Below are 16164 nucleotides of genomic sequence, written 5' to 3'. Positions count from 1 at the left end.
TATCTTGAGACATAAGAGTTTGTGGATGAAACCGTAACGAACAGACATGTGTAAAACCTAAAATTGTCGTCACAGCTCTATAGATTTATTAACTTATCAGCATAGACTCAGAGATTGTATTCGCGACACGATAATGTTATCTGAAAAATTGTTGACCTCTCTACACAACATAAGTATGAGTTAAACCGTGGTAATTCAAGTTTTCAATCATGTCAAGGCGATTTGAGTTTGAGAAAGTTCTAGCTACTGCAGCAGTAGTAGTAGCAGCAATTTCAGTTGTAGTGGTAGGCCTATTTTATTTAAGGGCTCCTTGAACTGCAGCAGTTATTCTATGTCGAAATTTAATTTGGACGAGAATAGGCCAGACAAATTTTGTGCCGTAATTCTACGTCACTGACGTCTCAGTATTTACCTCTCATACATGAAATCATTCTAAGGATTTTATCGTCTTTTAAAATTAATTTTCATCGACCGGTTTTAAACCAGCGACCCTTCGGGTCCAATGGACAGCTTAAGTCAGAATCGAATTTATTGATATAGAATCAAATCAGGATTGTATATGCATCATGGTGTAACACAATTAAAAATTGAGATACGATAAAAAAATAAATTAAAACGAATAATAATAACTAAGGGGCGGATGTTGATGAAAAGTCATCTTATTTTGCACATTAGGACGATCCCTATGAATATAGAAATCCTTTCTATATTAATATCAACGTAAAAAATTAATTTCTTATATTGCATTTTTTTTGCATTTTTCGACGTTTTTGAACTAATAGGTCATTTTTATATCTTTTCTTCATTTTTTGGTAATTTTTAATACTTTGTAGAACTTTTAGATCATTTGGAATGCATTTTACTTTCTTCTTTACCGATAGGTCTGTTAAATCTTTTTCTAAGCAAATAGGTCAGGAGTAATTACTTACCGAATAAGTGAATAACAATGAAGTTTTTTAGTTTTATAGTTTGAAACAAACTGTAAAAACCATTCCTCATTCCAGGTTTCACCTCACACAACAGAAGTAATATAAAATGTTTGACAACAGCTTAGTTTAACTGAAGGCTTTGACCGCTACTTTTCTCTTGTCGGTACGATGGCGTCTTTAGAATTTATGTTTGGAAGGGGAGAAAGTTTCACCGTGTCCTGGACAGGACGTTGTGTCCCCATGGAAGGGAAGGGACAGTATTTTTAACACAAAAATATACAAGGATAGTAAGAGCCAGAGTATTGTATAACTTCATTCCAGTTTCTTTAAAGCTGTCTTAGGTCCATATATACTGTTTATTATGTCTATTATTATTATTATTATTATTATTATTATTATTATTTTTTATTTTTTATTTTTTTGAACATTTTTAGCTTGTTATTGGTATCATTTTCTCGGTCATATGAGATCAAATTTTCTAAATTTCCTAAGAAAAGTACCGCGAAACCAGGTGGCCCGGGTTCGAATCCCGGTCGGAGCAAGTTACCTGGTTGAGGTTTTTTCCGGGGTTTTCCCTCAACCCAATACGAGCAAATGCTGTGTAACTTTCGGTGCTGGACCTCGGACTCATTTCACCAACATTATCACCTTCATTTCATTCAGACGCTAAATAACCTAGATGTTGATACAGCGTCGTAAAATAACCCCCCCAAAAAAGTAAATCCATGAATTATTCAATTCAACAGTTTCTCATATACCTAGTATATATTCGATATTCGTCGAATCATTTCAGTCTCAGCAAATAACTGGAGTGAACACACCTCTGAGTCGCGACGTGCTTGTAAAGTGGAACGTATTTCCATGAGTGAAGTGAGCTGTTCTTCATCGACACCGTTTTCATCCTGTAGAATTAAGTATTGTGTTATAAATATAGAGACTGTGGCACACGCAGATATCGTCGGCCATTATGGAGTCATTAATTGTTATAATTAGAAGTGAACTCATATCTGCCGCGGAATGGATGTCTCTTCACCTACCCCATCACGCCGACTGCTGCATTATTTGTTTATCTATGATTCAGAAGACACCATCATAGCCTGGCGAGACGCAGGCCGGCCTTTGATGGCGAGCTCCCACCCGCCCACCCACAAGCTCCAAGTAACAGTCGTTGAACGTAACGTTTTGGAAACTGTTGGCATGGCGGGGTATCACTCCTACTGGCATTCGGATAGAAATAACCTCAATTACGTATAGAGGAGCTGCTTTCCGTCAAAGGAGAGTTAATAACTTCAGCAGCATGTTACATGGTCACTGGTTGTATTAAGTTGTTTGGTTCGTCCCACGATTTCTTGGTGCATTCATTGCTCGCTTAAGTACCGGTGTGTCATCGGACTGGACCGGGAGGAATCTAATACTGTGTATAAATATCGATTGTGGCACTAGTTTACTTAAAATACTTCGGTTCTTTGCGACTCTTAGTCCATTCACCATTGATCCATTACCACTATTTCTTCGCCAAAACAATTCTGAAAATTCCGTGTACGAATTTTGTGAAATTAACATCCTACGCACCGACGACATACTTTTGAGCTTCTCAGTTCCGTGTTTCTTGTTCTTACAGGCGCTGCATACCCAGACAGGTAATAGTTTAGCGCACGAACTGACAGCAATGCAATCTAAAGTGTGCATGCATTTTCGTGCTTTCAGGTCACCTGAAAGAGAGAGTCCGCCGTCAAGTGGGAGCGAGGCGTCACCGGAGCGCAGTCACCTGGCTCTTCTTTCCTCTGGACATCCCCGAAGCTCGACGCAGAGAGCAGGTGGACGTCGACTATGCCACGCTGCGGCTCTTCGTGTCCGGCCTCCACCCCGACGAGGCGGCTCGCGGCGGCAACTACGTGGAAGTGCGGGTGTTCCAAGTAGTCCAACCCGACGACGATGCCCTGAGGCAGGCGGACGGTTCGACAGGCATTCCTGAAGAAGGGAGATTACTCATCGATCAGCGTCAGATCCATCTCGCGGCCTCGGCATCGAAATGGACGGAGTTCGACGTGACCAAAGCGGCGGAGGCGTGGGTGAACGGCGGAGCCAGTAACCTCGGATTGGAGGTGGAGTGCCGCGAGTGCTTGCGACGAGGAATCTCCCTTGTCACGCAGGACACGCAGGGCAGCAACAGCTCGGTCAGCCCCGTCCTCAACGTCCTCGCGAATGTACACGTCGGCGGAAGTTCCAGACAGAAGCGTTCCACGGACCCCCTGTCCAGCACGCATCCCATTCGACGGACGGAGTGCCGACAGGACGGTCACCGTTGTTGCAGGCACACGATGGAAGTCGTGTTCAAGGATTTGGAGGGATTCGGCTTCATCCTCCAGCCGAAACGTTTCGACGCGGGCTATTGCAAAGGACGGTGTCCTCCCCGCTATAACCCCGCGCACCACCACGCGCTGTTGCAGAGTCTCATCTGGAAGAAGGACCGGGAACGCGCCCCCAGGCCTTGCTGTGCTCCCAATAAGCTCACGGAGCTTGAGATACTACACGTGGACGACGAGGATCACACCAAGCTCAAGGTGTCCAACTGGAAAAACATCCGAGTTCTCGAGTGCGCGTGTTCCTAAGCTATTTCTGTTCCTTATTTGGCGCCTTGGACGATGAATCCAGCGATCTCTACCAAAGATTTCGGCGAAGTGTCGACTGTATTTAATAATTGTGCAACTTGGAGACGGAGAGCCGTCTGTGCGTGTTACGGGTTTCAATGGTCACGTATATGATCTAAGTACTTAATTACTGAATTACGTTTTATATAAGTGAGCACGTGGTGAAATACTCCAAAGCGACTGTTTGGAGCCTCGTCAGAATGCTCAAGTGTCGCTTGCTTCTTTAGAGTTCCGCAACTGTGATATGAATTAGAGCGAGTCCCCAAGCTAAATGAACAATATTGGAGACTCGTTTGTTCCTTCGTCCACCACCGTCTGCTCACTTCCTGTTGCACCGTGTGACACGACTAGGCATGCTAGAAGTCCAGCCAAATATTTCTTCTGCTCCACTGCTGCATGCACCACGTTTGCGCCTTGTTTGGAGTCACCTACGATTTCACCGTGTTATGTTGTTATTTAGCTCCTGGCGACGGAGTGTGCTTCACACTCGAAAAATTCCTCACATACTACATGAAGACATTTATTTTCCATTTTCCATCCCCCTATAAAACATTTCACCACGATCCACAGTTCCTATAGTGTGCGAGTGATTGCATGAGTGTTTCTGCAGAGAGACTGACCATTTCATGCGCAACACGATTTCAGTTCGCTCAGGAATACAATTGCAATTTTTATGAATATCGTTGTAGCTTGTAACTATCATACTGTTCATGGTGTGTTTAACGCAGGAGTACACTCATCAGTATGGTCAGGGCTCATTATTGTGTCAAAATTCCCAACGCGCTGCTTTGTGAAGGTGCCTGCAATACGCAAAGCTAGCATATAGGCTGTCCATCGTCAAATAGTTCAGTGTATGACATTGGGCAAACATCGACATACATATCAGACTTCCCATTAACTTAATAACAGTACATATGTGTAGTTTGTAATCGTGATATTTAGAATGTGTTTGTCAGAACAGATATTCCTGATAAAAGCCATGAAATTTTAAGAATTAATTCTTTATATAAGGTACATGACATCCATGATTATGCTACAATGTAGCAACCGTTAAATTTGTTATACAGGAATTCATTTATCATCGTACCTAAATTTGGTTGATTTTCTATTCTCTAATACGTAATATGTAAACAGAATATACATTACAGATCTGAGAACAAAGATAGGAATGGAGGAAATGTAATACAATTTGAATGTATATGAGGATATCTCCAGAAGTGTACTTTTGAACCAGCTGTGTAATATTTGTACACTGACTACATGCAATTCAAAGGAAACTTGTAAGGCATGGATGTCAAAGCGCCTGTAATATGTGCTTATACCACAAGCAATACAAATCCAACAAGGTTCACTTTTGAGCAAGATAAAGTACAATAATCGCTCTTAAGGAAATGTTTTGTGGGTTCTTGAGAGCACGCAGTGCAGACGCTTTGACAGACCTGTTGCAAGGTGTTTAAGGAAAGCATTCGAACTTCCGCCTGTGCTTTGTTCACAGGTCTGTAGTTGTCTGTTAACCTAGTATTTATAAGTACTGCAATTTTAAGCTGTGTTGTTGGCACGATTAAAAAAATCGTGAACTGAACCCACCTGGTACCATGATGTCCATTCTCTCTGCCTCACCCACTCCATGTATGTCTTGTTTTTCTACGATATTTAAATTGTGTTAAGTGTGAAGAATATGTATTACATTGCCGTTATATTTATTTTAATAAATTATTGACTGACAGGACACTGGTTCCTGAACTATGAGATTGTCTTTCATTAAATGTGAGTTTCGTCGTTTCCCATGCAACTCCAAGTGAATCGTATAGTTGCAAAAGCAGCTACATCACATTCACATATTTTTTCAAGAAACACATAAAATATTATAACCTTATTGTATGATTAATTAAAAAGTTCAACTGTTGTAACATTTAGGAATGGGATGAACGGAAATATACGTAAAATATGAACATTAAAAAATTTATATTTTATAAATAATGAGGATTGTATTTTGGATGTATCTGGTTTTGAAGCAATGTATGATGATGTATCTGGTTTTGAAACAACACAAATATTTCTTAACAATATTATATGTTCAAACAACTTAGGTAATGAGGATGTATTCAGTTTCACAGTAACACAAATATTTCTTAACAGTATTATATGTTCGAACAACTTAGATAATGAGGATGTATTCAATTTCACAGCAACACAAATATTTCTTAACAGTATTATATGTTCAAACAACTTAGGTAATGAGGATGTATTCAGTTTCACAGTAAAACAATATTTCTCTACAGTATTATATGTTCGAGCAACTTAGATAATGGAGATGTATTCAGTTTCACAGCAATACAAATATTTCTTAACAGTATTATATGTTCAAACAACTTAGGTAATGAGGATGTATTCAGTTTCACAGTAACACAAATATTTCTTAACAGTATTATATGTTCGAAGAACTTAGATAATGAGGATGTATTCAGTTTCACAATAACACAAATATTTCTTAACGGTATTTTATACTCAAACAACTTAGATAATGAAGGAAGATTGGGAAAATGTTCAATGTAGAAGATTGGAATTGGTTCAGTGATTCCCCTGATAATTTTACAACAAAATCATCAACTTTACAGGATTTTTCGCAAGAGCGCTGTTCTTCCCGAATCATAAGATCATTTTGAGCAATGTTGAGAACAAAATGAACGTGGACAATAGTTTTATAGTATGATAAAAATTACAAAGACAATCATTCATCACCAAAGTGTTTTGCGAGTAAAGATAAAATATCTTTTATATTCAATGGAAAAACTTTTACTCCAGTCGGTGTTAAATTAGCCGACTCAATATCCTTTATTGTCTTACAGATTTTACAAGTACAACATTTTAGTAATCAACATGAATCCTGAGTTTTCAACCTCCAATAAAGTTAGTTAGTTAGTGGGGTTTAAAAGGGGCGCGTCAGCTACTATGGCTATTTGCGCCCTTATCTAAAATTCTTTACAGAAGAAAACCAGAAATACAATAACCAGAATGCCAAAAAGAACTAAAAAGCGTTGTCGCGGTAAAAACGAGGTACCTCCAATAAAATAGCTGCGACAACTGGCGGACTATTTTGCAAGTAGGGATACAGCGTCCGGTTTATTCACTGATTATCTGATTTTGAAACTGAATTAGTAATCTGGTTTGAAACCAACCCACAACTTAACCTGCTTAAAACAATGCAATGTAGCTGGAATTGAAATAGAATATTCTTGCAGACTTATAAAAGGCCTCTGTGGACATAGTAAATGCAGTGAAAATACAACTTCATAAAAAAAGTGATGTAGCTGCTTTTGAAAATACAGGACTCAAATCTCTGCCTTAATTCGTAGGCTATCCTGTCGGTCGAAATTGTTTGTTTAATATTTCGCTGCTTTCAAAATCAGAAGTTTCAGGAAGGTCGACTGGAATTTTCTGTCATTAACTTTGTTTCTTTATCCATATAAAAATAAATTAAAACATGAAGCGAGCGATCCTTTCAATACCAGAGTAATGCTACGACAGTAGGATACTCGGTTTTCATACGACGTCCTTTTTAAAGAAAATTATTCAGTTCTGGAAATGCAACACGTGTATCCATGATTACGGAATCCCGCTGTAATCCTGCAAATTGATTGGTTCATGACATTTGTTTCTTGTACATTTATTTTTGTCTCTTGCTACGGCAATCAACAAGACATGACCCGTTACAATTCAAAAGATATCAGTGCCAATCGCAAAATAGCAACGAACCATATTGCATTACCCGTTCTAAAGGAGAAATATTACAGTAAACAAATGTGTACGTGTATAGTGAACTGTAGTCCCACGTTACAGCAGCACACCAGTTATCCAGCTTGCTTCAGAGTCAAGTAATTCCACGTCCTCATTAATAGATTGTGATAACCATGTGTCGAGTTTCGTGTGACAGGAGAAACGTTAATTCTGATCACATGGCATTACTTCAAAGTGCACTGTTGTGCTACAATTTTTAGGGACATACTCAACCATTTCTTACAGACTAGGTTTGAAGTACATCTAACGTCAAGAGAAACCATGTAGTCTACCAAGAATGTGTCTACTTCAAGTCAACCAGATGCGGCGCCAGTAGTGGGGCTTTTGTTGGCTGGAGCCCACCCAAAATTAATTTGAGCTCATTCTTTAGCCCCCAACATGAAAATGAATATCATGTGGATATTTCTTATGTATTGTTTATCAATTTCACGAAAAAATAATTGTTTGAAATAGTTCTTAATAATCTAATTTCAGTAATGAACTTTCCAAGAGTAGGTCTCAGGGACGTTATTTGGCACTGATAATAATTGGAAGCTTTACGTTACACACACAAGGTATAGCTCAAACAGGTCATGATGAATCTCAAAGGAACAATAATGAGGCATATTTATTTGGAATTCGTGGGGAACTTGGATCCTGTACTGAAAGCAAGAATAGAAGATGAGAACCACAACTTCACGTATATACATATAATAACAAATGAAATATTCAATATAATTTCTAAATGTACCATAGCTATTTTCAAGCGGTCAGCCAGATTAGGAAGTACTGTTTTAGTATACTTCCAATAGCGAAGTAATCCTAAAACTTGCACTAAGATATACCCGGTGTAACTGGATTCAGTAGACCTCAAATATATTTTACAGTTATGCTACCATTTACGTGACTCTTGGGGAAGTGTTTAAGTGATATAAAATACATAAACATTTGCAAGCGTTATTAAATATCATTTCCGGTTTAACCGGAAATAACCCTAATTTTCTTATTTCAAATAGAACACTCTGTATATTAGTAAATAGTTTTGCTTCTCTCTAAATTCTGAAGCCAATGATGTTAACATGTCCAGATTTGAAGTGATAGTCTTTTGTCTAATTCAGCAAAGTGCAATCGTACAAGGATAGTTTGGAATCGGCGAGATAATATAAAATGTGAACGGAATAAATAGTGAAATGTGTATAAGAAAAGGAAGCCACCAACTCATTCGGAGGAAGCTTGATTCACAGTATAATACGGCGTATCACTTTGCATAGTCCATCATATCACAGATTTCTGAAATGCCTACAGAAGCTTGAGGTGAACAAAAGTAGCTGTATAGGAGCAACAACAACAACAACAATGAAAGAACGTGCTTAACGGTAAACACAAATGCCACAAACGGATGGATGAAGATGTGAAAAGAAGTATGGATGGACAGATAGTCTATGTAGGGGGATGGATGGAAGGGCAGACAGACAGATACATGGAAGAATGGAGGAAGATGTGGACAGACTGAAAGACGTAAGAAAGGACAGACAAGTGGATAGAGGATAGCTGGACAAAGGTATATTCGGTCAGAGAGATGAATCCATACACATGCTCAGATACATGCACAGGAAGATAAATAGGTATTGCATGTCTGCCTATGGATATGTACAGTATATGGATGGATGGATGGATGGATTGAAGGAGGAACGGATAGATGTAAGATTAGATGGCTAGGGAGATGGATAAATGGAAGAATGGATTCATAGAGGGGAAAGATGAAATATGAGTGCGTAGATAGATGAATATACGAACAGATGGATGGACGGATTAATTGGTTGTATATATAGGTGAATGGATAGATGGACAGATGGACGGACAAATGGACAGGTAGGCGGGCATGCAGGCAGGCAGGCAAGCAGGCAGGCAGATAGAACAGGCAGACAGACAGATGGATGGATATGCGAATGGATAGATGAAAGAATGGATGGATAGAAAGATGGACAGATGGATTGAATGGTAGTTGAAAGAATGAATGGATAGGGAAATGAAAGAATGGCTGGATAGAGAGATAGATAATTAAGAGAATGAATGAATAAGAAGATGGATAGATGGAAAATGAAGGTGTAGATGGATGCATGGATGGATGGGTCAATTCATGGGTGTATACTGTCTGGATAGATGGATAGGTAGATTAATGGTTGGTTGGATTGATAGATGGAAGAATGGATGTATAGAAATAAATGGAAATTGGATGAGTAAATAGATGCATGGATGAATGGATGATAGATGAATGATTGGTTTGATAGAGATGAATAGATGGAAAATGGATGGATAGATGGTTAGATGCACGGTAGTCTGTATGGATAGGTAGATGGATGAATGGCTGGAAAGGTGGATAGAAAGCGTCGGCTGGAACAACGTTATAAGTTACATTTGGTAAAATTTACAGGAGCTGCAAAAATGTGTACACGTACAGTGTTGTTCTTATAGGGTAGCAAACTTTTGAGTGGACAAATTTCACGTACTGCATTGATGGACAGTTGCAAGCCAAAGAGTATAGCAAGGTAACATGCCATACAACATTATTACACGGAAACACGCCGAATGAAAATTTTGTAACTTACAACGTTGTTCCAGCCGACGCTTCAATTAATGTACAGATAAATGGATGGATGATCGATTGGATAGATAAATGGATGGAAGAATAATACAAATATAGATAAACGGATGGATAGATGTGGGATGATCGGATGGATAGATAGGTGAATGAATGGAAGGAAGAATTAATGTATAGATAAGTGGATAGATAGATGACTGGATGGGTGAATAAATAGATGAACAGATGGAAGTATGGTTGGGTAAAGAGATGGACAGGTGTAAGAATGAATGGATAAATGTATGGATGGATGGATGGATGGATGGATGTATGGAATGGATCTACGGATACGCGGATGTGTGGGTGAACGGGTGGAAGTATTAATTGATATTATTTAACCCTCGGTTCTTCAGTCCCAATGGACCATTGGGCGTACTTGGGAACTTGAGATTTGTGTACTCATATTGATTCCGATACTGAACGGTTGGTTTTCCCAATGAGAGCGAATACCGTTACTTATTTCTCAAAGAATGATTAGTCCTCAGAATCCCTGAGAAGGTCGCTGGCCCCTCCCGTAGCACGGCAATCCCTAGTCAGTCATTTCATATACGGAACCGACTCATGGAGTGCGCAATATAATTAATTCTAGGAAATGTATGTGAATAATGCATTAGATGACTGAAATTTGACTTTAAGGAAGCCTACCCCAGAAACGACAGCGCTGAGAGATCGCCAGGAGCAGTCCATTGCCTTTCCCAACAGAATGACTCAAAGTCCTAAATAAGTTGCAAGCCTCAATCAATCACGTATGACTAACACATGACTTTTTTGGATACCGATATCCAAATCTCGCAGTATGCGGGGGTTACAAGGTGCGTGGGCTACATCTGTTTCACCATATCACTTCTTATTCTGTATTGCCAGGTATTTTTTTTCAAGAGAGATTTAGAACAGTGTTTCTGAAACTGTGGTTCGAGAACCATCTTGGTTCAGCCCGGTATGCTAGCGAAAACATCGCATTATTTGAAATATACTATAGTTTGAAATTGAATTCTATTTTTTAAAAATATGTGAAGGAACCACTATGTTGAGGCCTATATTTACCAATGGGCAGGCCAGGGCAGTTGCCCCGGGGCGCCAGAATTTAGGGAGCGGCATTTTTTGCCCGAAGTGCCTGAGAAATATTCACGAATTGCGTTATGAGGGAGAAAAAATTCGTTGAGAGTGAGAAAGAAAACCTTTTGAACTCTGTACTTAAAATTATTATGTAATTCTTTCCGATAAAATATGATTCCACATTCGAACAAACCCAAAGCGAATAAAAGATGCTTTTACTGCAACAAAGAGTGAGTACCAGTTCACCTCTGAAACCGCGCGCGATGTAGTCATTCACAAAGCAACAATAAACATGTAGCATTCATAAGATGTCAGTGATATATACAGTAGACCACGGAACTTTATGCACTAAAAAAATCTGAAAATATGCAAATGTAAGGAAAACGTTTTCGATGTCACTCTACTTATCTATTGTCGTCGCAGCAATTTCATGTCCTCAACAGTAATTTTATTATTGGTTTTATTTCTGACAATTGTTATATTTATTGGAAATTATTCTTACTTTTACCAACAGTAATCTCACTAGAGGTTTTCATTTATCTAGAGAAAAACAAAACTCGCGTGGGATTTAATTGATTATTACACGATTAGAACAAAGTATATGAAGATTAGAAGAAATAAGTACTCCAATACAATAAAATATTAATTGACTTACTGAAATTCTATTTCACTAATGTTAGCTTCACCAGAACGTTTGAACGGAGCCGCCATTTTCAGTTGAATATCTATGCGATAAACAAATGACAATCGCAAAGCATGCTTTATAGTACCGTAAAGAATTTGCAGTTTGAAATGTTAGCAAACAAAGAAACAAATGTTAGGGATGTAATAAAAACTGAAGAAAATGTATATAGAAGAAATAAAGTACTCTAATACAATAAAATATGAATTGACTTACTAAAATTCTATTTCACTAGTTTTAGCTTCACCAAAACGTTTGAACGGAGCCGCCTTTTCAGTTGAATATCTATGCAGTAAACAAATGACAATCGCAAAACATGTTTTATAATACCCTAAAGAATTTGCAGTTTGAAATGTTAGCAAACAAAGAAACAAATAGTAGGGATGTAATAAAAACAGAAGGAAGTGTATATAGATTAGAAAAAATAAAGTACTCCAATACAATAAAATAGGTATTAATTCTACTAAAATTCTATTTCACTAGTTTTAGCTTCACCAAAACGTTTGAACGGAGCCGCCATTTTCAGTTGACTATCTATGCGGGAAACAAATGACGGTCGCAAAGCATGTTTTATAGTAACATAAAGAATTTGCATTTTGAAATTTTGGCAAACAAAGAAACAAATGCTAGAGAAGTGATAAGAACGAACAAATGCTAGGGAAGTAATAAAATTGTAGCAATAAACAGCCATGATTGGTTGAAACACGTCGTTTCATACCGTTTTATTGCTCAAAAGTAGTATGACGTAGTAAAAGTGTAATAGATAATTTTGAAATTAGATAATAAATTGGGTAAAACAAGGAAATATGATAATATATGCATTTAAATGTGCAGAATAATAGTACATTATGCAACGAGCCTATAATGAAGGTAATTAAGAAGTGAGTATGGATATTTATGAAACAAGCGCAAGCGAGTTTCATAATTTTCATACGAGCTTCTTAATTACCATTATAGGCGAGTTTCATACGACTTTTTATGCTCGACCATATTTCTAACTTGATATTATTAATTTTATTGTATCTGACCTGGAGCAATGTCCCGTATATTGTGAGATGTGCGCAGACGCGAAAGTATTGATTTTTTCCGAGGAACAGATGTGCACATTGACCTTGCTAGGCCATAAGAACCTACAGAGATAACATTGAAATTAAATTAGACATTGAAAAACGAGATGACAAATTGAATTTATTTGAATATTATTTACAATTAACGCTAATTATTATAGTAACAGAACATAACCTTCTGCGACAGTATTGGATTTCCAGCCTCCGTGACTTTTCGCTAATTCTCTTTCGAGTGCATATCCGAGAATAATCGATACTTGCGGTTTTATAACGGTAGAAAGCTGGCCTGTCATTGGCTGAACAGTTGTAACCTGAGTCGTCATTGGCTGAAAGACCTGACCTTTAATGAGTAGGTGTACTTTAATGACATGCATTAAAGGTCTGCTACCAGGTGTATAATTACTACATTTCGGCATGGTCGAGCATAAAAATATATATGCATTTAAGAGGGAAAACTCTCGAAATATGCATTTATGCAAAATAAAGTTGGCTTCATTCGAACGTACAACCATGACCGCAAGGATCCGCTTTTACTTTTTCAAAATGTCAAATTTATATATATATATATATATATATATATATATATATATATATAAACATGCAATTGCATGTAGTTCCGCGGTCGAGTGATATATTTGTGAGAAATTATGTTTAAAAAATAGCGATAATGACATTTAATATTCAAAGAAAATACTGAAAAGAGATGCCAGACTGACAGTTACTGGCAATGCACTTAAGGTTTAATTTAGCATACCCGATCAACTGTGAAACCGAAGTCCTCATTCATTTTTCATACTGCACTGAGTCGTCGTTGACAGAGCTCTCTGTTTGCAGCTGCATATTGTGGAGTGATGATAGCCTGGTAAGTTGATCAGTTGATGTGTGATTCAGAGATCAGTCAAATGTAAAGAATTAGTGACCGTACAGCTAAACTAAGTGGTGCACAGTGCAGAAGAAAAACATTTAAAAAACAATCAAAAGAGAGTGCTGTTCGGAATAATGAATGAAATTATTCCAGAACTAGAATTTTTTTTAATAAATCCTATTCGAAAAGTTCGACTCGACAACATAGTACTTCTGTGTCCAGTTCTTCTGATTTAAGTGATAATATTCTGAGTGAAATCATACAGATATACAGTAGACGGTACGGACAACAGTTCGCCAGTAAATGATAGTGATATTACATTTCCCTGGAGAAGTACGACGTAGTAAAAGGTACATTAAATTAATATATAAAAGTATTAGTTAACTGTTAAAATAGTACATTATGCAACGAGCCTTACTGATAGTAATTAAGACGCAGGTATGTTTGTTTATGAAACGAGCGCAAGCGAGTTTAATAATTTTCATACGAGCGTCTTAATTACCATTATAGGCAACTTTCATACGACTTTTTATGCTCGACCATATTTCTAACTTTAAATTATTCAGAAGTATACATTTTATTTGTATCTGACAGAAGATCGCAAGTGACCTTGTTCATAGCTCTTGAATTGTGAGATGTGCGCAGACGCGAAAGTATTGATTTTTTCCGAGGAACAATAATGTCATTGACCTTGATGTAATGCAGAGAATGTATAACCTGGAAATTGATTTAGAATTGAAAAAACGAGATGACAAATTGAATTGATTTGAATATTATTTACAATTAACGCTAATTATTATAGTAACAGAACATAACCTTCTGCGACAGTATTGGATTTCCAGCCTCCGTGACGTTTCCCTCGTCTTTCGATTGCATATCCGAGAATAATAGAAAACCTGAACTTTAATGAATAGGTGTACTTTAATGACATGCATTAAAGGACTGCTACCAGGTGTATAATTACTACATTTCGGCATGGAAAAGCATAAACTTATTTTTATAGTCATGTAAAGCTTTTAAAACATTTTTAGTTATTCTGTACGACTGAATTTTTCATATTTTTTTTCCCAAGAGCATAACCTCTATATTTAAAACTGAGTGCACATGATTTATGACTGCCAGAATTTTCGAAGTAATGACCCTGTTGACGGTCTGCATTGGAATGGATCGATTTAAGCAAGGGGCGGCAAAATATAAACTGCCCCGGGCGGCAGAATGTCCAAATAGGGCCCTGAATTTGATACGAAAGTATAAATAAAGTTGAAAACAGATCTTTCTCTAAATGCTTATAATTTGTAACACTAACTTCCACTCAAGCATGCTACAGTTTTATTAAGAATTTGTAAGAATAATGTTCCATAAGAATATTCTGACAAGCTACTGGGTTACAAGTATCAATACTGCTTTATTTGATACAAATTACAATTTTTTACTAATCAAATTTTATTATATTTTTAATTTCAGGGAATAATTTATTTAAAATATTAAATTCGGTGATTAAAGAAGGGATAAATATCTTATTAGTACTATTATCATCATCATCATCATCATCATCATCATAGGCGGAGGTACAGGGCAACATAATGGGGCAGTGCTTTCAGGTCAAAATGATATATGTTTTTGTTTCTTTCTTGTACGGAGAAAGGACCCGAAGGCTTACACTGATGCCTGAGGCTTATTGTGCTTACCACTACTATTCTGTGAATGACTGGGTAGCCGAACGGCCGCGCTCTTGTACAAGTACAGCACACCGCAACTTGAACTTAACTCGGGGCTACGGTATCGATGATGATGATGATGATGTGAATTAATGATGGCGAAATGAGTCCGAGGTTCAACTCCGATATATGATATGATGGTAGGACTGGATTAATGTTGCTCAGGATGGGGACCGATGGCGGGATTTTTTAGTTGGTTATTTAACGACACTGTATCAACTACTAGGTTGTTTAGCGTCGATGAGATTGAAGATAGCGAGATGGTATTTGGCGAGATGAGGCCGAGGATTCGCCATAGATTACCTGGCATTCACCTTACGGTTGGTGAAAACCTCGGAAAAAATCCAACCAGGTAATCAGCCCAAGCGGGGATCGAACCCGCGCCCGAGCGCAACTTCAGACCGACAGGCAAGTACCTTAACCGACTGAGCCACGCCGGTGGCTTTGGCGGGTTTATGTGAGGGCAGCAATTAACCTCCGGGTACTATAAAAGTCATTTGTAAGTATTATTATGACCACTTAAAAGAAGAAGAGCGTGTTTCGTACGCTAACAAAAATAATATGGTTGGACGGGACAGTTTCGATTACCTTGCGAATGGAATGTAAAGGAAAAGTATTATTAGGCATGTGTTCATTTATTATGTTTTTCGCTAATTTTTGTAAGAAATATGGAAAATATTTATTTTCCTGTGCTATAACAATTTTAAATTTATGCATCATACACTTCTGGTTTACCATTTAAAAGTGTGAGTACTGTTTATTTTACTTTTTTAAAAGA

At 37.7% G+C, this 16164-nt stretch overlaps 1 protein-coding gene across 1 annotated transcript in view; it reads left to right on the top strand.

Annotated features, from left to right (window-relative positions):
- mav (maverick) overlaps window positions 1-5329 on the top strand; it is a 77023-nt gene extending 71694 nt beyond the window's left edge. Inside the window, exon 3 of the mRNA XM_069837090.1 lies at window positions 2637-5329. Coding sequence (XP_069693191.1) covers window positions 2637-3541 — 905 coding nt within the window. The 3' untranslated portion in view covers window positions 3542-5329. The remainder of the gene's footprint in view (window positions 1-2636) is intronic.
- Window positions 5330-16164: the final 10835 nt, after the last annotated feature.

The sequence above is a fragment of the Periplaneta americana genome, chromosome 10, assembly GCF_040183065.1.
Source record: "Periplaneta americana isolate PAMFEO1 chromosome 10, P.americana_PAMFEO1_priV1, whole genome shotgun sequence".
NCBI lineage: Eukaryota > Metazoa > Arthropoda > Insecta > Blattodea > Blattidae > Periplaneta > Periplaneta americana.
The sequence above is the reverse complement of the archived record's forward strand: the minus strand, read 5'-3'. Positions and strand labels throughout refer to the sequence as shown.